Source organism: Pleurodeles waltl, chromosome 1_2 (genome assembly GCF_031143425.1).
Source record: "Pleurodeles waltl isolate 20211129_DDA chromosome 1_2, aPleWal1.hap1.20221129, whole genome shotgun sequence".
In the NCBI taxonomy this organism is placed as follows: Eukaryota; Metazoa; Chordata; class Amphibia; order Caudata; family Salamandridae; genus Pleurodeles; species Pleurodeles waltl.
The window spans coordinates 599,088,578-599,113,998 of record NC_090437.1 but is presented as its reverse complement, the minus strand read 5'-3'; the positions used below and the strand labels follow the sequence as shown (position 1 = coordinate 599,113,998).

The window sequence follows — 25,421 nt, the reverse complement described above, 5'->3', positions numbered from 1 at the left end:
CAGGGAGGTAGTGCTGTCGCTTATCTTAGCACTCGTCTTGGCATCTTTCATCAATCCTGAAGTAGAAGTATTTTCCCCACCCGCTTTACCAATTGTAGACGTTAAGCGTTTATTTAAGCCTACTGAATCTCCTTTTCCCCTGCCAGAACGTGAGATCTTAGCGCCCTCGCTTTTGTCTCCCAGATTCCTATTAACTTTGGGTGCCATATTTATTGTTATAGTATGAGATAGCAATCTGATGAGTCTTGTTATACCCACCGCTACCGCCAATACCTCTGTTATTGTTTGTTTAATCACACTCCTTAATGGCCGTGCGGGGGTAGACATATGCCATAATACATTACTATGTGTGGTCAGAAGCATTGACACTTCCTAGGATTCTTCCTCTTCCCTCCCCTGAATAATAGAGTCTTTTCAACCCTTTTTTCAGATCATTTCTCCTCTATTTTCCTTCCAAGTCCTTGATTGTTGTAATTCAGCAGAAAAAGAAGAAAACCAAAAGAGAATTCTCCCTGGATAACCGCAGAGTCAGAGAATCAGGGAGGTTTATTATCACAACGGGTGTAGTAATGCGCAGAGTCCTTGTTATGGTGGCTATTGCGGCGAAAGAGAGCGGCAACCACTTGATAAGCGACAAAACAATTGTACCTAAACGCCGGTGTCCCTTTTCTATAGCATCCGCGCCACTGGTACAGTAGGGCAACAGTCAGCACCGCCCTTAGCTAACTGTTAACTGCCGCAGCTTACAACAGCAGCCAGACGCGGCGCGAAGCTCCAGTGAGCACAAACCGCAGGTCTCTCACTTGCGCCTTCACCATCTTGCTGAGAGCAATTCCCCTCGCATTTATTTCTTCATTGTTGGGCCCGGCCGTATAGTTTTACCGAGCCATCCCGGCCCGGCCCAGCCTCATAAATTCCAGCCCGTGATCAGGCTTGAGCCGCACTACCCCGAGACGGCTCCTAAGTTTGCAATGCTTCCCGCACACGCCGGTAGCCGAAAACCGCCGCCTCTGCCGTCGCTCTCACCTCCTTTCAGTGGCAGAGTCTCCCGGGACGCCGGAGGTTTTGCCGGCGATTCTTCACAAGTCTCCGCTTCCAATACTGCTCAGCTGCAAACGCGGCACCGACTGCGGCCTCACATCATATTTTTCCATTGAAAACGGATATATGTTTTTTGCAAAGTGCCTAGCTGTGGATTTTAGAACCTAGCAAAGCTATACATTTTTACAAACTAGACAACTAGGGGAATCCAGGATTGGGTGACTTGTGGGGCTCTCACTGGGTTCTGTTACCCAGAATCCTTTGCAAACCTCAAAATGTGGCTAAAAATTTTTTTGTCCTCACATTTCTGTGATGCAAAGTTTAGGAATCTGACTGAAGGGAGCCACAAATTTCCAACCACTCAGCGTTCACCTTGGTCTCCCGATAAAAATGATACCTCCCTTGTGTGCGTGGGCCAAGGGCATGCAACAGGGAAGGGCCAAAAATATGTAGCGATTGAGGGATTAGGCAGGCTCTGCTTTGTGCACCCACATAGTGAGGTATAATTTTTATCAGGTGACTGAGGAGTATGCTGGGTGGTGGGAAATCTGTGGTTTATGTCTGTTTCTGTAAGACTGTGGCACAAAAATGCAAGGAAAACGTGTGATTTTAGTCACATTTTGAGGTTTGCAAGGCATTGCGGGTAAGAAAACCTGTTGGGATCCACGAGAGGCACACCACCCTGTACTCCCCTTTTTTTTTTTCCCTAGACAAGAAGCGGGCATGCTACCAAGACTCTTACTTTTCTGATGTCCCGAACACTAAACTTGTTGAAAAAAAAAAAATACCCTTAGGTTTTGTTAACAAGATCTCTCGCCCACCAACCTAGTTGGTGGCATGCTTCATCATTGGGGTCCCACCCGAGACACCTAGCGTGTCAGGGGTGTGCTTCGACACCTGATTGCAGCAGAGCAGGTTTTTTTGTTAGCTGAATTCCCAACAGAGAGGAGAATTGCAATGAAATTGCCTTATGGTTACCCACGAATATGGCGTATTTATAATCATGGTAACCATCGGCAAAAGTTAAAAACTGTGATTTTTGTAATTTGGGTGTTTGGGACATCACAGAACTAAGAGACTTGGTAGCGTGCTCGCTTCTTGTGGTTGTTGATAGTAATTTCGGAGGGTTATAAATCTCTCTCTTCTCACTCTCTTTACTGGTACACATATGTACTGGTTGGTTTTGGCACAACGGTGAGTGATGGTTCAATATATAAAATTTTATTAACAAGAGCTTTCCCAAAAATGGAATGCACTGTTAATAATTGATGGCCCAAAAAACTGAACCAATGACTCTCAGCTTGTGAGCTGTAAAGCCACGACAAGGCACCAGCCTCTCTACAGGCCATTCAAACTTCCTTCATACATGACACTTACACAAGATCATTCACACCACCAGTCGCGGACTCAGCACTTTACAGCAATCACAACAAGAGACAATGTACACCCTGGCAGAGAAAAACAGAAAAGACAAGTATGACTGCACAGCCATTTATTTGTCAAGTACTCAAACATACTGATTGGATTCGGCACAAGGGTGAGTGATGGTTCAACAGATCAAAAAGTATTACAAGAGATTTCACAAAAATGAAATGCACTGTTAATAATTGAAAGGTCACACTACTGAGCCAGTGACTCACTGGTTGTGAGCTGTAAAGTTGTGTCAAGGCACCAACAGGTTTACAGTCCATTCACACACCTTATATACGTGACATACACAAGACCATTCGCACCCCCAGCTGCGGGCCCAGCACATTACACACTAACATCAACAGACAGCTCCATTCAAGTGCCCATCACTTTCATATGCCCAAATGCCTGACTGGCAGAGTGTGTGGACTGGCGTTTGGCTAACAGTTGTGGACTGGTGTTTGGCTAGCAGTGTGTGTAGTGACCAGCAGCAGGTCACTACTCATGCACCGCCAACCCAGCACCAGTTCACACACACTACCAGCCAAGCACCAGTTTCCACATACTGTCAGCCAAGCGCCAGCCCACCCACACCACCAGCCAAGCACCAATCCATGCATACCGCCAGCCAAGTGCCAGCTCACAATCACCGCCAGCCAAGCGCCAACTTGCTCACACCGCCAGCTAGGCCTCAGCTCCCGCACACCACCAGCCAAGTGCCAGTACATGGACTTCTCCAGCCAAGCGCCAGTCCTTGCATACCACCATCTCATTTGTTTTAACAAAAAAGAAAACACAAACCAATTGTAAGTAAATACAAAACTACAAACACAACAGCTCTAACTAAATACATCGCACTAATGCCCAATCCTGAAACTGAACAAAAAATATCAAACAATACAGACCCAACATTTTCTCTGTGTGGACATTCGAAAAGAAGTGGGCGCACACAGCCGAGGTTTCGAAGGACAATCAGGTCAGTGCATATGACTCTTTCCACATGCTTCTGTGCATACAGACTCTACATCTCCAACAGGGATTGTATTTTTTTGGGGCGTGGGAGGAATGCGTTCAACAAAGTGGCGATCTTTCAGTCTAGCCACCTCCTCCACCTGTCCAACTCTAGCAACACTTGCCTGTTCCACTACAACAAAGCTGCCTATCACAGACGCCTGAAATTGAACAAAAGTCATCTTTGACTCAGGAGAATAATTCTTGAACACACAAAAAATGAAAGGTTGCTAAATGGAACAAATGGATAGCCAAATTCGTATACCAATTGTAAGCCTTACGAACAGCAGTGTAAGGTTCCAGCCTCTGATCTACTCTATGTACACCACCCATGTGCTTATTGTATTCTAAAATGCACACAGGTTTGTACACTTCAGCAACCTGACCACAAGCAGTCACAGGTGAAGTACTTTCATCATGAATGGTAGCCATCATATAGTCATCCCTCCTGTCTGCAAATTTCACAGCTAGTAGTTAATCCCTACGCAAGGCACAGCACTGTCCCCTCACGTTTTTTACACAGAAGCTCCTTTGGATAACCTTTACGGTTAGAGCGAACTGTACCACAAGCAACAGTGTCTAATTTGAACAATCCCCTAAACAACTGCTCACTGGTGTAGAAGTTATGTAGATATAAATGGTGGCCTTTGCTAAAATGCCCTTTACCAAGTTCCCACACAATTTTCTCACTAACTGAGAAAGTGGCTGGACAATGGGGAGGGGGGAGTTTCAATAGTGAAATCACTAGAAGTGTGCACCTGGAAATTATAGACACATCCAGTCCTACTCTCAGACAGCATATACATCTTAATTCCATAACTTGCCCTGTTGTTAGGAATGTACTGCCTAAAAGCCGTACAGCCCTTGAACAGGACCAAAGACTGATCCACATCTATTTTTTTTCCCTGGAACATAGAGCTCTGAAAATTGATCTACAAAGTGATCAAGGACAGGCCGAATCTTAAAAAGACGGTCACAATTGGTGATCTTGTGGCAAAGCTAAAGCATTATCAACAATACGCAGCATCCGAAGCAGAAGCAAATACCGATCACAACTCAGGATTGCAGGAAATATGGCCGTTGCCATCATGGGACTGATAGATCAGTATGAAGACAGTGACAGATTCCTTATCAAGTCCATGAAAAAAGTTAAACTCAAGAACTTCTTTAATTCTTCCAGATATGTGGTAGTCCACTGGGCAGCTCTAGAATGCGGCCTACGTCTGGCATTGTTGTCCCTCAAATACTGTTCAGCATACAAATTAGTCTGGTCAACAGTCTCACCCAAAAATACATTGTTCATAAACAACTGATAGAAATTTGTACTCAAAATGTTTTCAGTATTGGCTTTACACACTGCGACACCAATAAAGGTAGGCAAAGATGGCTGCACCATGTTTGGGTCAAACCAGAGTTCAGCTCTTCCAGTGGGAAGACTTGCAACCCCAGGCTGCAATCCAGATGCCTCTTGCTGCACTATTGGCACATCAGTGTCCTCCTCAAGATCAGACACTTCATCCGCACTGAGAGTGGTTTCATCATCAGATGATTTCTCTCAGACAGAAAATTCCCTGCCAGAATCTTTCACTTTCTCCTCTGCCTCAGATGCAGAGTCAGTCTCATAATCATGGTCAGAAGAAGATTCAAAAAGCATACCAACAACCTTCTGAGCGGTAATCCTGCGGCTAACCATGATCTTTACCAATAAAAGTAATTTGACCAATAAGTCCACAGCAACCAACACTGTGTAAACTAAGGAATCAGCAAAGTGTGGCTTTATCACAAAGACCTGTATACTCAAAACGATACCACTCACTTTCCAGAGACAGCTAGACTCCCCAGCACCTACTCTGCACAGACACAGAAAGCACCAACGATAGCCCACTAAAAAGGAAACGCAAAATACACATAGTGCACAAATTCAAGAATAATTTCACACACACGAAAACATAAGCTAAATATGTTGTCATTATTGCACCATTTACAAAAAACTCATTCATGCATGGCAGTCAGTGGTACTCATTGAAGTAAACAGTACAAAAAAGTATGCAAACTGCAGATCTATCACTGCCCAAAGCGCAATCAGGAGTCACAGCAAAGGAATCAAAAACTTTGCACTAGAATGAAAAGGAGAAATTATTACGATCACAAATGCGAATAATGCACCTATCCACATACACCAAGTTGGAAGGCAGATGGGACTAAAAATATGGCAAAAACTTTCACCCCCTAAAGGGAAGTGACCCTTGTCCAAGTGGCTGCTCCTCACAACAGCAGCAACATAGTGAATAAAACATCCCTGACATCTAGTAGTTGCTGCCCCCTTTGGAGGAAGATTGGCCTTAAATAACAAGAGGCTGATCTGTCCCCAAGGGTATTCTCAAAGGATACAGACTGTATACAAAATTCTTTCCTTGCATAGGATAGGAGCTTATGAGGCGGTTCTACAGAACTTTTTCACCTGCACCTGAATCTTAACCTTTTTTTTAAAAAAAGCTTGTGAGTCACGAACTTCAATAGTTTCAGAAGGTAGACAAAAAAATGTCACATGAAAAAACATGTCTGACATCAGTTATCTGTTTCAGTAAGATGAGCTTCTAGACTTCACTATTTTACTGTGCCAGTTGCTAGTTTTAAAGTAAGCATGTGACTGTACGAAAAATTGTTGGCTGTGAAGGAAAAAGTACATATCAGTAACTGAAGTGCTTTATCCTAAGTACAAGGTTTACTTGCTAGATGATCGTTCTCCTTACTCTACTTGCATATGTAGGCTTTGAAAATCTGAGGGTATGACGGTCTCTAGGAGCAGGCTAATTCTAAGCACATCAACCTGCTTGGCTGTTATGCAGCCCAAACAATGAAGTGGATAGACTATAACCACTGGGCCATTGCATGCAGTTAATTTAACACTGCACTGTGTACAATTTAAAACAATGATGATTCCAAAGCTCTTGATGGAGAATAATTCAAGCATATAACTCTATATAAAAGAAACCAGTGCTGTAGGAAAGGTTTCTTTAAACTGTTTTTATTGCTAAAACTGAACAAAGTTAATGGCATATGGCTCCTGGATGGTGTTTTTTTCTTTTCTTTCAGCAAGTGGGGGCAAACCTTGTGAAATGTGTCTATATCTACAGCATACATTTTATTGTAATAGTCTCACTGTTTTCTGGGTTGATCAAATATCTCAAGCAGAAGACAAATGTATGTTCCACCTTTGATTAACCTTGGGGATTGCAACATTAAATAAAATCAGTGATTCCTCTGTCATGAACGTTTCTAGAAATAAACGTTACAATTGTGATTGCAGGGTGTGTTAAGTAAAGCAGTCAATTGGAGAGAACTCGAAAAGCAATATTGTACTCAAACCGTGTATGAGGAAGAGATTATCCAAATGCTTGAATACTGTGGAGTGAGTATTGTTTTCTGGTGCTAATTTAATCGATTATTGCATAAAGAGTACATAATTAAGATGTTTTCATCAAGATTCTAAATTTATGGTTTTTTTGTCTGGCAGTAACTGACGACATTTGTGTGGGGAAAACAACAGAAAAAGGTGAAACTTGTGTAATAAGTATGAAAAACTCCAGTCTTACATATCATGCCCTATTCTGGGCAGCAAAATGGGGCATCAGTGCCCCATTTGGACATAGGGAATTCAGAATACGTGTGTATTTGGCATGTGGTATACAGACATTTCAAAAGTACTTTGAAGGGGCACCTCTGTATTAAGTGTTATCATTCTGGTCTAGTTCCTCATAGTAGTCTTGGTTGTTTTTTGAACTTTGTATCATATAAAAGACAAATGAAAGTAAACAGTTTGGATACTCACTGAAATAAACATCACAGCTGAATGGGAGCATTTTGTCATATTTTTAGTTATAACTGCTAGACCATGAACATCTTTTTACATTTTGTTTGTTGTCCATGTTATTATTAACATTCCTAAGCAGTGTACTCGGACACTACAAAGAGCAATACATTACTGCATTTTACAACATAAGTTAATACATTTGACTGAAACCGGTGAATAAATATTGAATGGTGTACTATAGCAGGTGAAAAACATATTATTTTCAAAACCTTTTACTCCTTCTGAGAATCTCACTCTGTGGACCATGACGACCATTGTTTTTCTTGAGAATAACTGTTTCTTATTGTATCTCAGCTCTAATATCACAATGTTATGGGAAAATGTGTTGCTACTTTGTCATGCATTGTTCTATAAAACCATTGAAGCCCATCCTTCAGTCTCTTTCTTTGTGAATTTTATTTTTTAACACTCTATGCCTGTGGTTTTTAGCCTGTACAATTTTACAAGCAAACAAAACATTGGATTTATAAAAAACTTTGTATAGGATTTCAATCACAATATGTTATTAGCAAACTTATTTTGTAATAATCCTTAGCAAGTTGTATCTTGTTATTAATAATTCTGTATTTGTTGATTGTTCAGACTGATTCCTTCAAAATGGGGCAAGACTTTGTTAAAAACTCACCTGGGAGTGTGGACAGTCTGACAGACCTGAAATTAACCAGTGAGATGTTGAACCTTGATTCTGCTGACAAAATCTGGTCGGCTGATCCTATTCAATCTGGTGGTGCAAGCAAAGCTTCTGCAGGTGCCTCAATGAACCGTTTTTTATACCACGACTCTCTCAAAATGTCCAGCACCAGCCCAACCTTTTCAGACAACGTGAGCAGCAGCAACAAGTACTTTGTGAGAGTTGCAGATAAGGACCACACAAAAAGGGAAGAGAGGAGAAGAGACACATTGCAGAGGGAATCTTTACTATTTATGAAAGGAGTCATGGACGAATGCACCCACGTAGCAAATTTCTCAGGTACTTCTTAGACTTTTGAAGGTGGCAGGAGGGGAAACCATACGGGATGACTTATGTAGAAAAGTAAGTTCATGGAAAGAAAAGGGTGGAACATTTTCAAGTGCAGGACCCAATGTAACTGGGGCCAAGAATTTGCAGTCCAGATTATTATTCTCTTTTGATTTGAGTGTAATTCACTGTGACCAATGTATGAATGAGGAAGAGTGCTACAGACAACGCACTGATACGGTAATAAAAGCAAGAAACCAGGCAGGGTAGCAGCTCATAGGTCCTGTTATGACTTCAGATTTGACTGACGTTGAATTGATAGATAGTTTGAATAACAGTATTGATAAAGGTATCAGAGAGCATTGTGGACTTCAGGTGACATGACCTGGAGTCATTGGATGAAGGCCCAAAGCAGAGTGAAAGATTTTAGAGAATAACAAGCTCTAATATTCTGAACACGACATGGCAGGAGAATGGCCAGCATTTAAAACTACAAAGTGCAAGCCATAAACTGATATTCACAGATAAATAATGTTTTGCCATTATTTGCGAACCCAGTGTGCTTTACATAATGTGTGTTGTACTGTGCACTAACATTTACGTAGTATTTTATTGTGCATTTAAGGCTCACACGTCATCTGTTTTCTCTCCTATTTACCTTTTGTTTCTCATCTATTAAAAGTTTCTTGACATGCTGAATGCACTTGCAGCGTAATTGTGCCTAACTACAGCATAAAGATACAGTATTTCTCTGACAGTGTTATTGTTAATAATTGAACTACTCTGGCTGGCTGATGACCAATAAATCCATATATAATAAATTACCATATGCTTTGCCACAAAATTATTGTGGTATTGATATAGGGCCTCATTACAACATTGGTGGGCGGCAACTGCCGCCCGCCAAGTTGTAACTGCCGTGCGGCCGCCAATGCAGCCGCACTCCCGCAGTGCCCATTATGACATCCCCGCTGAGCCGCAACATGGGGTCCCGGCAGTGCAACCGCAGCGCTTCCGCCGCGGTCACAATACGCAAGATTTGACCGCCAGGGTTGTAATGAGGGCCATAGTCTTTTTGGTTCCTAGTATTAATGCCTGACTTTAAATCTTTTATTTTGCTTATTATCTACAGTTCCAGTTGACCCCAGTTTAATCATAGTGGTGCAGGCCAAGGAGGATGCCTATATTCCACGAACTGGGGTGCGCAGCCTTCAAGAGATCTGGCCTGGGTGTGAGATTAGGTATCTGAATGGAGGTCACATAAGTGCTTACCTCTTCAAGCAAGGTCTTTTCAGGTAAGATATGTTAACTTAAATGCAAGTTGTTTCTTAAATTTTGAAAGGATTCCATTTAACATCCAAGTTTACTAAATGTATGGTTACTGTAGTGCCATCAGACTATGTCAGTTGCATTGTATATGCTGTAAATAAAACATGACAATGGAAATTGCTGGGACCAAAGTTACAAAGGCAACCTGTTGATTGTTTGACATTCTCTTATTGTTGTACGTCATTTGTTGTCTTCTTAATGGGGTAAGAGCAGTATTGTTTTTGAAGTCTCTCTCTATTAAGGCAGTAGTAGAACATACAACCATATATTGTAAAAGGAATGTATTGAGGCATTTGTATTTCCCAGTAACAAAAACATACATGCACATCGCATCCTAAAGACAAAGGACCATTTGTTGTGCATGCCCAGAGAACAGTTTAAAAAACAATAGTACTTAATAATAACAAATACTTGAGATACCTTTCTTGAAATGTAACATTACCACAGGCGTTCTAATAAGTAGAGACACTTGAATAAAACAATAAGCCATTGTCCTCTAGTTGCTTATCAGTGAGCATGTTTGGGAGAAGAACAAGCCTCCAATCAGTGGTCCAGAAGTGCCATGTTCCCGAGGAAGGAGGGGGGAAGATAGTGTGGTAGGTTTGAAATGAAGATAGGAGTGGGGAGCGGTGAGGAGTGCAGATTACTTAACTAGGTTCTAGTCCCTTATGTCTTACCCATCTTTGGTGTAGCATTGAAGTCATTTGAGCTCAATTATTGCATGTGGCGCTTTTAATTTAGCTGATTACTGTGTGAGAAAGGATGATTGAGGGGATTCCATATTGAATTTGGTTTGTGAGGAGAATTGGTCAAGTAATGCCCATTTTTACATGGATTATTCATCTATCCCTGTAGTGGGGGACCATGTTTTGAACCATAGTTCTGTTTGATTATTTACTTTCTAAATATGTCTCTCAAACATTGCTATGCAGTACACTGCAAATAACCATTCCTCAGATGTCTGTGTTTGCTGAGATCTCCAGCAACAAAGTATACATATTTAAGACAGTCAAAGGGAAGTTGATGTCTAGCTCTTCCATTTTTGTAAGAGATGTGTAACAGCGCTAACCTGGCAGGAAGGCAAAACCTAAGTCAGGTACTTGTAGCCATAGTTTTGCCAAATTACTGATTTGAAAGCATCTCCAGCAGAAGAAATTGTGGCTAAGCCTCACTTTAAACTTGGAAGGTATTAAGTGCCGTTTTTGAAATATTTTATAATAACCAAATTTAATTTGAGTTTCCCTCAGTCCTCCTTCATGGTTTTGTAAGAGGTCATGTCACTTTTCGTCTAAGTATTAGTGAGATTTGCTGCATTGCCAAAAAATGTGGAGGTCTTGCTCTAATGTGGTGGAGAATTTCTAGACTATAATGACATAATACAAACCAGAGACTTCTCTTTGACATTTACTGAAAGTCTGGAAACATGTCAGTATTGGTGTGGTAGGTAGTGTGAGTGATCCAAATTCTAGTATGCCTCTCAAACAATGGGATAATTGTCTCCAATTTCAGTGTTGATGAGTGGTTAAACCCTGGTCAGAACCTGGGTCTTGAAATTATTTACTATGGTTTCCAGATAACATGGTTGAGCATGTTTATGGTTCTTGATCGTTTCCGATCTGATTATACCATCTCAGATTAGGATGCCTGCTTTATCCAGAGTTATGCTGTTACGTGGATCACTGGGCCTATTTGTAATTTCTTATGTATTGTTTTTCATGTTTTAAGAGCAGATTGAATAATCGCTTTAGTTAGCAGTGGGTCTAGTGCAGTAAATCATGCCTAATTATGGTGCATTGTGTGACAAGAAGCATTCAGTCCATGTCCATAGGGGGTTGAATTTAGGAAGAGTATGACATTAGATCAGTTGGGGGAGATGGTTAGCTATATGGTATGATTCAGCATGTGACATTTTAAGGCCACATGCTTAAGCTGGTAGGTTATATGCTTTTAAGTATTTTTTGTTCCCCAAACAAATGTAGAGTTACCTTTGTTGAGGGGTAAGGAAACATATCACAGAAATAATTAAAGTAGGGATTTGCGGCATCTTTATGATTTGTACCCTTCCACATAGTGATAAATGTAGTAAGGCTAACATGCATACTGATTGTTGGTTTTAGCTATGAGGTGGTACATAGTATGAGAGACCATGCGTTCTATAGTTTTATAAATGAGAATACATACATAGTTAAGACGTAGACTGTTTTGGTTGTTGCTTCGAGTAGTACTTGGCATTTTCCTCAATTTATCCGGTATCCTGAAAAGGCAGAGAATTCAATTATGAGAGACAGTACATTTTGAATAGATGTCTTGGGGGTCAGTGATGGTGAGCAGTGTGTCATCTGTGTAGAACATTACTTTTGATTTCACCAACTGGGGTGATTACCCCTTTAATTTCCACAGTTTGGCAAATAGCAAAAGAGAGCAGCTTTAAAGCTAAGGGAGTGGAGGACAGGAGGGGAGACACGGGGGACTCCTGCTTGGTGCTTCCCTCTATGCATATCATTTTAGATAAATGCATGCACAGCTTTCCTGCATGTTAGTGTTTGTGAAAAGTCATCAAACGTTAGTCATGTCCCAGGCAAGCTCTTTCAGTAGTCCCAAACAGGTATCCCCACACAATGCTGTTAAATGCCTTTTCAGTATAAGGTGAGAGTGATTATTTCCTCTTCAGAGTCATTGGTCAAGAGAGAGAATAATGGATTACACTGCATATCACTCTCTGTCGCCTATGATCCGTTTATGGCCAGTATTTTAACATTCAGGTTGACGATTATTCCAGCATTTTAACATCCAGTTTTTGATCAATGGGATCATACACTAGTGTGCACAGTGCATAAGGTCTACTAGCGTCTTTGTCTAGTTTGGGGCCCAGTGAGATCAATGCATTATTAAAAATGGATGACAGCATACTAGAGATTACGTTCTTTTTATGCTGCATTTAACACTCATGTTAAACTTACCGTACCTGTCCTATAGAGTTTTGCAGGAAAACCACCAGTGACATCTCTACAGTAGTGATTTTGTGTTCCAAGTGCATCTACCTTCATCAGAGAACTGAGGAAGGTTTCGGTTGTTTAAATATTGTTCTGCTGCAGTCAGTTCTGTTTTGTCAGAATTATAAGTTTAGGAAGAATTTGATAAATTCCTTAACTTTGCATCAACTCATATTACACTTGATAAAGCGCCCAGATGCTTCAACTGAAGCGTCACGGCGCTGTAGCAAACAATGTAAGGCATGCCAAAGGAACGGGGGACTAGACGGAGTCAAATAGCCAAGTTTTAAGTTGCTTTTTAAAGGCTGCTGTTTGAAGGGTGTGTACAGACTTCTCTATGTTCATTGGAGATGGCTGTGAATGCAGTCAACCTCTGTTTTTGCCAGTTTTGTGTCGCATTGAGGTGAGCAGTTTCTTCCACTTGTTCATAATGTTGCTATTTCAGCCTAAAGAGGGCTTTTTCGGCCTCTGAAGTGAAGAGGGTATTCATTGCAGTTTTTTTCATTCAGGGGTTAGTCATGTTTGTTCTGAAAATTTCTTCATACAGTCTTTAATCAGTGTTTCCAGCTGTTGCCGTTCAATGTTACATTTTCTTTTGATAATGCTAAGTTTCTTATAATCCTTTCTCTCCAGTAGGCTTTTCTTGCTGCAAAAAGGGCTTGTGACAATGTAACAGACACACCATTATTGTCTAAGTATGTTTTAGTGTGTGTTCTTATGAATTTTTTCTCTTCTGTTAGGGTCTGTTTTGCTGTATTATCCTGGCAGACTTTAGAGGAGGGAGAGATATATCGGGGAGGAAGGGGATATGATCCAGATCTAATTCTGATGGGCCTGGCGAGCAACATCTAAATAGTGCTGCTTAACAAATTGTTCATGGGAACATAACAGGGAGTAAGAAGCCCAAGGTTAAAAAGGATTTGATCCTGTAACTTGTGCCCTGTATGGAAGACATAAGGCCAGTTGCCATACATCAATCTATATTCATCCATAATGTCTTTCAACATTGCTGTGCCTTGGGCATGTGTATTTCGAAGAGGCTGACCTACCCAAGAGTGGATCAGTGATTAAGTTCCATTTAGCTGCCCGAAGTGTGTGTTTGGTGTTTGCCAAAGACCAGAAAAAATGTGTGTTTGATAGAATTTGTGATAGATTCTATTATCACAGTCTTTTTGCATGGTTGGCTTGGCAAACATGAATCTACCTTCACAGCCTGTCCGTGTTTTTATATTGTACATGGTAGCAGTTTCCTGATTAGGTTAGCCACTCTGCGTTTTTGTGAACCTGTTGGTAGAGGTAATGTCCAGCGACTCCTGTGCATTATCTCGCCTGCACAGTATCTTTTTTTAAAGTTGTCTGATTCTGCTAGTAAGAGGTATGTTTCTTTGAGTACAACAGTCTTCGTTGACTAAATTGTTTTTTTTTTTTTTTTTTTTACTTTTGATGAAATGTGAGGTGCTGTTTCTGTTCATGAAAATTATTTTGTATGTATGACTTCTCTTCTGTGGGCCGTGACATGAGAAAAGAGGGGTATTCTGACAGATCCAAGACTAAGAATTGTTTGTGGGAGTGAATATGTGAGCGATTGGTGCATGAATCAATATTTGCCAAAACTTCGTGAAGTCTAGTTATTGAAGTACAGGGATGGGACTGACGGATATGAAGATGATCAATAGAGATGGAGTGAAAGGTAGGAACCTCTAAGGGAAAAGTTTTTTTTGGTGCTGTGCACGTGAAGGATATATCGAACAGTAGTCTGGCATCCTAAAAGGGATATGGCTTGCAACTTTTTGTAGCACCATGGCCTCAAATCCATGTAGCCCACTGCCATCATGCAGTCAACAGTAAGTAATTGATGTTCTAGTGAATACTGAGGGCTTCATGAAGTTGAGGGGATGGAGGATGTTGGTGAATGGTTAGTAAAATCATAAGGGATGTGGATGTGGGTTTGTGGCAAATGTAATATTGGTGTTGTATGGAGGCTTGAACGCACAAATGTTTGGATGTTTGATAGGGATTGATTTTTGGTAGTCATGTGGCCATCCAGTCGGTAGGATCATAGCAGTCAGGTGATATAGATTGGTGTGTTTTGACTGAGATGAATTAGGAGTGAGTGAGAGGAGAATGAGTGCAATCAGGTTTAATTTTCAAAGGAGACCTAGATGTTTCTCCATCCTTTACAAACACTTCCACCACTTTATTTAGACCTTTCTTGTCGGAGTATCGTTGATAAGGTCTGAAATCTTGATTGTCCACTTGTTTAGGTGACACCATTTTGTGATTCTGTGTTTCTGAAGCAAATTCCTTGTCAATGCATTCTAGGTTATCTAGATAGTGTTCCAGATCCTCTGCTTCAGTGAATTCCCTAGAAATGCTGTCACTAACATTTCATGGTGTAAGAGACCATATTTGATGTTTAGTTTCTTCCGGTAGGGTGGAGAAACCAGTAAGCCGTTGCATTTGTGGTTTGTTTCCAGTGAGAAGTCTGCTAAATGTGTATTATTTGACCTTCATGTTTATCGGGCCTGTTTTTCCTTGCAGCTTGTATCACTTGCTTTGCTTGATGGTGTTCCAGGAAGCGAGCAATTACATTTCTTGGTCAGGATGAGCTGAAGGAATTGTGTACTCGTATGATACGTGCTTTGGCAAAGTCAAAGTTTGGTGAGAATTCTGTTTACACCAGCTTCAGTAAGACCATGGCAAGAAAACTTCCCATGTCTTTCTCTTGATTTTTCTGTGACAGCATAGAGGATGTCTATAACGCCCTCTAACTCAGTTACTCTCTTTTGTAGGTGCCAGATTCAGATATCCTGCCCCAAATTGGGAGCATTATTTGTTTGTACTTGCTGATCTTGATTTTTTTTTCTGAAGAGTGAAGTTTCTGTCGGAATGTTGCTATGTCGGATTGTATTGATTTCATTATGGCTGCTAAATTCATCACCTTCCCTTTCATGGAGGTTGCAATAGAAGTTATTTCTTTGACCATGGTCTTCAGCATGGTTACAGACATTTTGTCCATGGTGGTTTCTGGAGGTTGCTTGCTACTGTGACTGGCTCCGAAGACAATTGTTTGGACTTCCATGTGTCAGAAATATTCAGGTTTATAGTGTGCTTTTAGGGGTTCCCTCACTGGAATCAAAGCCCTTAGGTAAATGGTTGTAGATGGAGAGCAAAGTTTGGCAGTGTTAACATGCAGTGCTGATTGACCTGTTTACCTCCTAGAGGTAATGGAAATGTGGGGCTTTAAATGTGTGACAATGCATTTTGGGCATAACTCCACAATGCATGTTACTTGGAACTATTTGGAGAGTAGTGGCATGGGTTGGGGGTGACAGTTCATTAGGCTACAGTAGATAACACTGTTAATGACAGTCCTGGGAGCAGTCAGGCATTGCAGAAGGTGCATCTGGTGCGGGGCTTAAGTTGTACTTCATTTGGTAAGAGGGATCAATATCTGTCCTTGCGGCCTATATGTAAGAGTTGTACCTCATTATCATGTTGACCGGGAGAGAAGTATCTGAGGTTTTGGGCTAGGGTATTGAGCCTCTGATACAGGTTCCTCCAAGGATGAATGGAGGGTCTGGTCCATCAGTTGTGTCTTCCTCTTATTGCCTCTCGAGTGCAGATATTAATCTACTGGAAACTGACCTTTGGTGTTAGTTCTCCTGCCTGGCTGCCCACTCCACAGGACACAGATCTGTAGGATATCCACACTGAAAATGAATGTCAGAATCAACAGTGAAAGGAACTTATCGTCCAATCCAAATTCCTATTCCCAAATATCTGGAGGAATAATTCCAAAGATATATACCCAGTAAGTTTTTAAGATCGGCAGCCAGAACAAATGAGATAGTGCAGAAGGTTAGGAGATTGGGGGAGGCGGATCTATTAGACATGTAACCGCTAAATTCTGGATTGCTTTACCTAGAGATAAACAGGCTATGGATAATCACTTGTCCTTTATGAAGCAGTTGAAACCAAGGTTGTTTCAACAGAGTCTTATTCTCAGTTACTTAAATGAAGATAGGAAGTGTATTTTTGTGGCAGCAGTAGGACGCCTACTGGTATTTGAGTGCTCTATAAAATATGTTCTGCATTGTGGTATCTTCATTGATAGTCCTAAACCATGAATAATTCTGTTCTGCTGTCACGGACCCCGGCGCACCTTTTCAATATATATTAGAGTTCAGGAAAATATCTGCATAGTGTTAATCACTGGAAGACATTTTGCATGTTGTCACAGTGTACACTGTCAAAGATAAATTTTCCTGGAGGAGACTAGTAGGTTCTCCAGTATTGGATCTTTCTTAGATTCACATGCTTGTATCTTCCCCGACATCGAAGTAGGAGTCTCACTATAGTTTAGTTTAGTTTTAAGGACTTATAAAGCGCATAGTTACCCTAAGGCATCCCAGCGCTAACATAACATGACTACTGCCAGAGACAAGGAAGATCCAGAAAATTAGCTACAAAAAAGGATAGTTTTGAGTTTCTTCCTAAAAAGCTGCTCTGAGGGTTCATAACGAAGCTCAGAGGGAAGATCATTCCAAAGGCGGGCGGCCTTGGTAGAGAAGGAATTGGCTCCCCAAGCTCTCTTAAACCGAAAGATATTAACATGTCGGAAGGAGGAAGATCTCAGACTTCGGGAGGGGGCTCAGGGCTTTAAAGTGGGTACGCTGCTTGATGGGGAGCCAGTGGAGTGTTGAAAGAGCCGGCTTTGCGGACAGATGTCTGGGAAGATCAGTAAGGAGCCTGGCTGCTGCATTCTGTACTGTCTGTAACTTCTTTATCACATAAGCCGGGGAACTGAGAAACCGAGAGTTCCCATAATCAAGGCGGGAGAGAATCAGAGTTTGAACGAGGATTCTTCTAGCCGTAGAGGGTAGAGGGTTAAAAACCTTCCTAAGGACTCTTAAAATACCAAAACATGTAGAGGAGACTTTTTTAGCTTGAAAATCCATAGTCAAGCGGGAATCCAACCAAAAGCCAAGGCTTTTTACCTGAGCCTTGGGGGAAGGAAGGTTGTTAAAAGCCTCGGAGTGTGATGAGAGGGGGAGGCTGGGGAACCATTGCCCAACACAATAACTTCTGATTTCCCATCATTAAATTTAAGCTTAGATTGAATCATCCAGTCTCCAATATCCTTCATACAGCAAGAAAGATTGGCCGTGGATGAATCCCCAGAGCTAGATAGTGATACCACAAGCAGAGTGTCGTCGGCATAAGTGACCAGGGAAAAGTGATAAGGAACAATCACTTTAGCCAGCGGGATAGATAAACATTGAAAAGAGTTGAACTCAGGGAGGAGCCCTGAGGGACTCCACAAGTCAATGGAAAAATCTCAGAGAAAAAGGCTCGATCCAGAACTTGAAAGGATCTTCCTTTAAGGAAAGCAGAAAGCCAAGACAGTGCTAAACCTCCTATCCCTAATTCAGAGAGCCTGCAGCAGAGAAGATTATGGTCCACCGTATCGAAAGCTGCGCTAAGATCAAGTAAAATAACGGCTACGTAAGCCCCTTGATCCAAAAGTTGACGGGCTGACTCCGTCACTGTAAGGAGAGCTGACTCCGTGCTATGGTGAGCTCTAAAGCCCATTTGAGTAGGGTGGATCACTAGAAAAGCAGTACAAAATATATATACACATGCTAAAATACAGTGGATAACCACTGCAATAGCCTATCCATATCTTTTTGTAACAAAAGAACAAAACTTGAGCCATAACCAATCAGACAACAGTAACCTGAAGAACATTCCCAAGAGAGGCTGGGTTCCTCAGTTTTTCTGCTGCACATCATGTGACAGGTAGTCTCCCTGAGCTATGCTCCGTTTTCTTCACATCTCTGAAATTTTCAACTAGTTCTTGTTTACCATTTCTAAAAAAATGACTCTTCAAATTGTGTGGATCTTGCGGTAAGAAGAGACTTCACCAAGAGGATTCCCATGAAGACTGTACATATTGCTTGTACCCACAGCATAAGGTCAAAGACTGCAGAATTTGTAGTACCTTCTCAACCAAAACCCTAAAAGACAGCGAGGGTAGGTTGCTAACATGATTACAGAGACTTAAAACTAAATTAAATCTGACTTTGTCTCGGAGGATGAGGATACTGCGAGCTCTCACAACCCTGTTGAAAAACATAAAAAGAGGAAGAGGTCACAGGAGTCTCCTGGCCCCTCACAAAGCTCCTCACAGAAAGGAAAACTTGTATTTCCTACTGAGGCCGACTCTAACCCTGACCCTCCAAAAACCTTAAAACCTGGGAAATCTTCTGCTGGCTCCTCATCGTCGACGACAGTGCCGTCGAACTCGCAGTCGGGGAAAAAGTCACCATTGTTATGTTTTTCCCCTCCACTGTCGACAACAGTTTCATCACAGGCAAAAACTCTACCATCATCGGCAGCTGCACAAAAAATGTCTACACCGTCGACGGAAATCCTAAAACATCGACAAACGCCTCCTTGATGACGCCTACACCTTCATCGACCACCAGACCATTGACTGCTACCACATCGTCAGTGGTGACAAGACTGTCAACGAAGACAACCCAGTTGTTGCATCTCGCAATTTCATCATTGGCGTCACATTCATCATCGCCACAAGAGTCGATGAAGCCCTCATCGACACTACCATCACTTAAAATAAAGAGGCCCTCAACCTTGCCTGTTATTCCTGTTTTAGCATTGTCTACGATCTGATAGAGACTTCTAGCTGCAGATGTCTTACCTTAGAATTCCCTGGTGTCCGCTTCAAATCAGGAATTTTTCTGCTGAGCAGTACCCTGCGCGCGCCATCGAGTGGCGTCGTTCGGATCCACTTGCGTCGTCCGGCTCCACATGGCATCGTTGGAGCCGTCTTCCATTTAAGCACCACCCCGGCGCGCGTACGTCAGTTTTTCCCCTCTTGCGCCGGTTAAACGTAGATCTGGAAAGAACAACCCTTTTTCTTCGACGATTATCAAGGTTTTTTGCTTGATTGTTTGAACATGTCTTCCAGAAAGACAGGATTCAAGCCCTGTGGTGCATATCATCGTACCTTGTGGGTTACGGATCCGCACAGAGTGTGTCTCTGGTCTCTGAAAAAGGACCACGATTTAACATTGTGTTCCGACTGTCGGGCCATGGCTCCGAAGGCCTTGAGGGAGAGATCCCTCAAACTTCTGACAGCCGTCTTTAGTCGGCGCGACTCCGAGGAGGTCACAGTACCGCAGTAGGAGGAGGTCACGGCACCGCTCCCAGAGCCCCAAGTCCTCTTCCTCGCATTCGAGGTCATCTGATCATTCAGGTAAGAGGCACAAGAAGAAGAAGTACAAGCAGACTTCGACTTTGCCACGCCCGTCAGCCGACGGGGCATCTAAGGAACGTCGACGTTCAGAGCGCTTTTCCGCAGAGCTGTCGCCAGGGCAGACTCTGCGTCTTCCCCCTTTTCCAAGGACCGGAGCAACCCCCGCTCAGATAAGAGTTTTACGAGGCTATGTGCCTTGTTTTTGAGTGGGCTGCACCCTCGGGTGGGTCTTCAGGCCCTGTGGGGTCAGCAGGGGCCCCATCGGATTCAACGTCAGCAGCTTCAGCGCCATTGGGGACCCCAGAATCCGATAGTGGATCCGGACTGGTGCCGGTCTCTCACAGTCGACCTCCTCCGGCGCTGGGTCTGACGTCGGCGCTTCCTCTACCACCGGCGCCCACTGGTGGTAGCCCCATCCTCATTCCAGATTATCCTGAGCTGGAACGACGACGTGCAACACCGGTTCTGACTTAGATGGCCCCATTTAGGCCTGGATCATTGCCTGAGCCTTTTTTAGAACAGCCAGGCACAGGAGAGGAGTGGGAGCAGTCTGAGGACCCTTTGGAGTGTGAATTGGAGCAAGAACAGGACTGGTATGAGGATCTAGGGGAAGCCAGTGGACTGGACACTTCCCCAGATACTGGCATGCTCTCTCCTTCCAACGTGGCTACAGAGGAGGGGGCTTCTTATGCTATGGTGGTGTGTAGGGCTGCTGAGGTCTTGGACCTAGACTTGTCCACGGTGCCAGTCAGGACGAATCTCCTGACAGAGGTGCTTCAACCGGGGGTGATTACATCAGAGCTGATGTTGCCCTTCAATGAGGCCCTAGCGGACGTCCTTCTGGGAACATGGTCCAAACCCAGCACAGGGGCTCCTGTGAATAAGAGAGTTGGCCACCGCCATAGACCTGTTCCAAATGACCTTTGTTTCCTTACCCAACATCCCACCCCGGAGAACTTGGTGGTCCAAGCCTCCACTTCCCGTGGAGCATTTCCTTCCACCCCTCCGGATAGGGAATCCAAGAAGCTGGACCAACTTGGAAAGAAGTTGTTTTCTTCCTCCAGCCTGGCATTGAGGTCAGTAAACACCTCTTGGTTATTGGGCCGTTTTTCCCATACTTTATGGGATACGGTGGCACAGGTGTTGCCCCAGGCCCCTGAGGGCCTACGGGACACTCTCACTCAGGCTGCCAAGGATGGGAGAGATGCAGCCAAGTTTACAATCAGGTGTGGATTGGACATTACTGACTCCCTGGGTGGAGTAAGTGCATCGACAGTGGCACTTCATCACCACTTCATCACCACACCTGGCTTAGTTCTTCTGGCTTTTCAGGGGATGTCCAGTCGAGTTTGATGGATATGCCCTTTGATGGCTCTCACCATTTTGGTGAAAAGGCAAACTCCACGCTTGAGAGGTTCAAGGACTCTCGAGCTATGGCCAGATCCTTGGTCCTCTCAGCACCAGTTCAACAGCAGTCTGTCTTCCTTCCCTTTCGAGGCTTCGGAAGGGGCGTGGTACCACACCAGCCACAATTTAGCTACCATCCTCCGGCTTCACAGCATCCCGGGAGAGGACGTGGTCGAGGTCGGCCACCACACAGCACCCCTCCACAGCGCCAAGGCCCTCCAAGTGTAGTTCTGCAGGACCATGTCCGTCCAGTTGGAGGGAGGATTCAATTTCATCTCCCTCACTGGCATTCCATCACAACGGACAAATGGGTCTAGCAGATCATACAGAAGGGCTATTCCCTTCCCTTCCAGTCTTTCCCTCCTTCTATCCCTCTGATAAAAGAACGGCTGATGGAGGATCATTTGGTTTTGCTCCGTAAGGAAGTTTGGCCCAGGGAGCTATAGAAAGGGTCCTGATGTCAGAAGTAGGCAGTGGTTGTTATTCCCGCTACTTTCTGATTCCCAAAAAGAACAAAGGCCTTCGCCCTATCCTGTATTTAAGGGTCATCCATTTCTTCCTCAAGAAAGAGAAATTCAAGATGCTCGCTCTAGCTCAGGTCTTGTCTTCCTTAGACCAAGGAGACTGGATGGTAGCGTTGGACTTGCAGGATGCGTATTTTCACATCCCCAATCCTGCCCGCCCACAGGCGATACTTGCGGTTCAAGGTGGGCCATGAGCACTTTCAGTTTACTGTGCTCCCCTTCGGTCTCACCAGTGCCCCTTGGGTGTTCACCAAAGTGATTGCGGTGGTGGCATCTCATCTGCGCAGGTTAGGAATTTCAGTCTTCCCCTACCTAGACGATTGGCTGTTGAAGGCTCCGATGCCCCAGGCTCTCATCACCCATCTCCAGACGACGGCGAACCTCCTGCATTCGCTGGGGTTCACTATAAATGTGCCAAAGTCACACCTGACTCCCTCTCAGAAGCTCACTTTCATCGGAGCTGTTTTGTACACAGTGCAGTATTAGGCCTATCCTCCTGAGCAGCGAGTCCAGGATATTCAGGTTATGATACTGATGTTTCAGCCTCTATCCTGGATTTCGGTGAGACAGACTCTGAGGCTGTTGAACTCATGCCTTACTGCATCCTATTGGTCAAGCATGCCAGATGGCATTTGAGGGCTTTGCAGTAGGACCTGAAGCTACAATGGGCACAGCATCAGGGAAATCTTATCAACGTGGTTCACATTTCGGAGGGAACTGCAGCGGATCTGCAGTGGTGGTTAGTGAACTGCGATTGGGTCAAAGGCAGACTCCTCTCCCTTCCCTTCCCTAACCAGATCTCACAGTAGTGACAGATGCATCACTTCTAGGATGGGGTGGTCATCTCGGAGAGGTGGAGGTCAGGGGTCGCTGGTCTCCGGCGGAATCCGAGCTCCATATCAACTTTTTGGAGCTTTGGGCAATCAGACTAGCATTAAAAGAATTTCTTCCTGTTGTGAAAGGGAAGGTAGTGCAGGTATTCACGGACAACACTACCGCAATGTGGTACTGCAACAAGCATGGCGGTATGGGGTCATGGACCCTTTGTCAAAAGGTTCTGCGTCTTTGGAAATGGCTGGAACAGCAGGGAATAACCCTGGTGGTTCAACACCTGGCAGGTTCTCTGAACGCCAGGGCGGACAAACTCAGCCGGTGATGCTTAGCGGATCACGAGTGGTATCTCCATCCGGAGGTGGCTCATGGACTCTTTCAGCAGTGGGGAGATCCTTGGTTAGATCTGTTTGCCTCCATAGAGAACGCGCAATGTCAGCAGTTTTGCGCGCTGGAATTTCCAAGGGGGCTATCGCTAGGCAACGCTTTTTGTCACAAGTGGAGTTCAGGCCTCCTGTACGCCTTTCTGCCCATGCCACTTCTGTCCAGAGTTCTCAAGAAAATCAAGAATGACCGGGCCCAAGTAATACTAGCGGCTCCGGATTGGGCACGAAGCGTCTGGTATCTAGAGCTTCTCAAAATGAGCATCAATCCTCCAATCAGGTTGCCTCTGCGGGAGGATCTTCTGTCGCAGCAGCAGGGGAAGGTTCTCCACCTGAACCTGTCAACTTTGCAGCTTCATGCGTGGAGGTTGAGCGGCGACAGTTGATGGTTTATGACCTCCCTCTGGAAGTCTGTGATGTCATTCTGGCAGCCAGGCATCCCTCTACTAAGTCGGTTTATGCCTGCTGGTGGAAACGTTTTGTTTCATATTGTACAGAGAGGTCTATTGATCCTCTTTCTTCTTCTCTTTCTAATATCCTTCTGTTTATTCTATCACTCGCCCAACAGGGTTCCTCCTTAGGGACTCTTAAGGGCTATCTTGCTGCCTTATCGGCTTTTCTACGCTTGCCCGATCAACCATCTTTGTTTATGTCTCCCATTGTACAGAGATTCTTAAAAGGGCTTGTTTCCACCTGTGCCTTTTGTGATGCCCCAGTGGGACCTTAATCTAGTACTCACTTTTCTAATGTGTGCTCCTTTTGAGCCTTTACAAAGCTGTCCTTTCTGGCTGCTCACTATCAAAACAGCCTTCTTAGTGGTGATCACATCTGCCAGGAGAGTTAGTGAGATGCAGGCTTTATCATCGAAACTGCTGTTTCACACGATATATCCTGATAAAGTAGTCCTCAGAACTCGTGTCTCTTTCCTCCCCAAGGTGGTGACCCCTTTCCACCTGGGTCAAAATATCACCCTGCCCACCTTCTTTGCACCACCGCATTCCTCTAAGGAAGAGGAGTGTCTCCGTTGGCTGGACCCAGAAAGAGCGTTATCGTTCTACCTTGACCGCACAAAAGAGTTCTAGGTGGATGACCAACTCTTTGTGGGGTACGTTTGTGCAAACAAGGGTCAGACAGTACAGAAACAATCCATTGCGCGCTGGGTCATTCTCTGTATAAAGATTTGCTGCACTTTGCCTAAAAAGCAGCCTTCAGAGGGCTTGAGGGCTCACTCTACCAGAGGGAAAGCTGCTACAACTGCGTTGGCTCATGACGTGCCGGTACTTGACATCTGCCAAGCGGCAATGTGGGCTTCCTTGCACACGTTTGCAAGACACTACTGCCTGGATAGCCAGGTGAGGAGAGAGGGGCATTTTGCCCGCTCAGTCCTACAGGACTTCCTGGTGTAAAGTATATCCTCGTAACCCACCACCAGGAGTTATAGCTTGGGTATCTATTCTAAGGTAAGGAATCTTCAGCTAGAAGTCTCTATCAGATGAACAAGTTACTTACCTTCGGTAACTAATTATCTGGTTGAGACTCTATCTAGCTGCAGATTCCTTACACCCACCCAGGCCTCCCCGCTTTGTGGATATATACATCATGTTTTCATATTTTTCCCTTTCTCAAGGGCATGTGTTTTTCCTCAAACAATCAAATGTAAAGCTAAATACTTGTTGATCCTACCATGACTCTGTGCTTCTGGCGTGGGAAGTTGTGGAAAAGAACTGATGCACACGCACGGGGGGGTGCTTATATGGAAGACCGTGACGTCACAGACTGCTCCAGTGATGCTGGCGAAGCCATGCGGAGCCAAATGACGCACGCAGATCTGAACGACACCACCCGACGACGCGCGCAGGGTACTGCTCAGCAGAAAAATTCCACATTCGAAGCTGACGCCAGTAAATTTTAAGGTAAGGAATCTGCAGCTAGATAGTCTCTACCAGATAATTTGTTACCGAAGGCACCATTGACTAGACGTTTTCTTCAGGATCCTTCACATATATCACCATTGCCTCTTTGTAATTGTTTGGAAGAGCCAAATGATGACTTACTTGGCCCAGCACATAGCCGTCACAGCTTTGTGTAAAGAATCACGAAGAAGATGATGACGAGTCTGATGGCTATTATACTCAGGAGTTCCATCAACAGTGTGCTACTGCCAAAACCCAGCAATATATGGAACTCATTCTTGAGTCTGTGGTTCAACTTCCTGTAGTATTTGTGCAGGACTTACATTCCATGTTACAGCACTACCGCACACGGTTTCCTTCACCTGTGGTAACAGTACCACCCCCTCCACCACCGGTATCACCACCTCTTATGCCTCCTCCCATACCTAGAATGATGCCGGGCTCGCACATTTCCATGCCACCAAG

General features: G+C 43.9%; 1 protein-coding gene across 1 annotated transcript in view; it reads left to right on the top strand.

The window, feature by feature from the left end:
- Nucleotides 1-25,421, top strand: part of ABHD18 (abhydrolase domain containing 18) — a 245,755-nt gene that overhangs the window by 166,289 nt on the left and 54,045 nt on the right. The window contains exons 10-12 of the mRNA XM_069242299.1: nt 6,773-6,874; nt 7,919-8,306; nt 9,427-9,589. Of these exons, the coding sequence (XP_069098400.1) occupies nt 6,773-6,874; nt 7,919-8,306; nt 9,427-9,589 (653 nt within the window). The remainder of the gene's footprint in view (nt 1-6,772; nt 6,875-7,918; nt 8,307-9,426; nt 9,590-25,421) is intronic.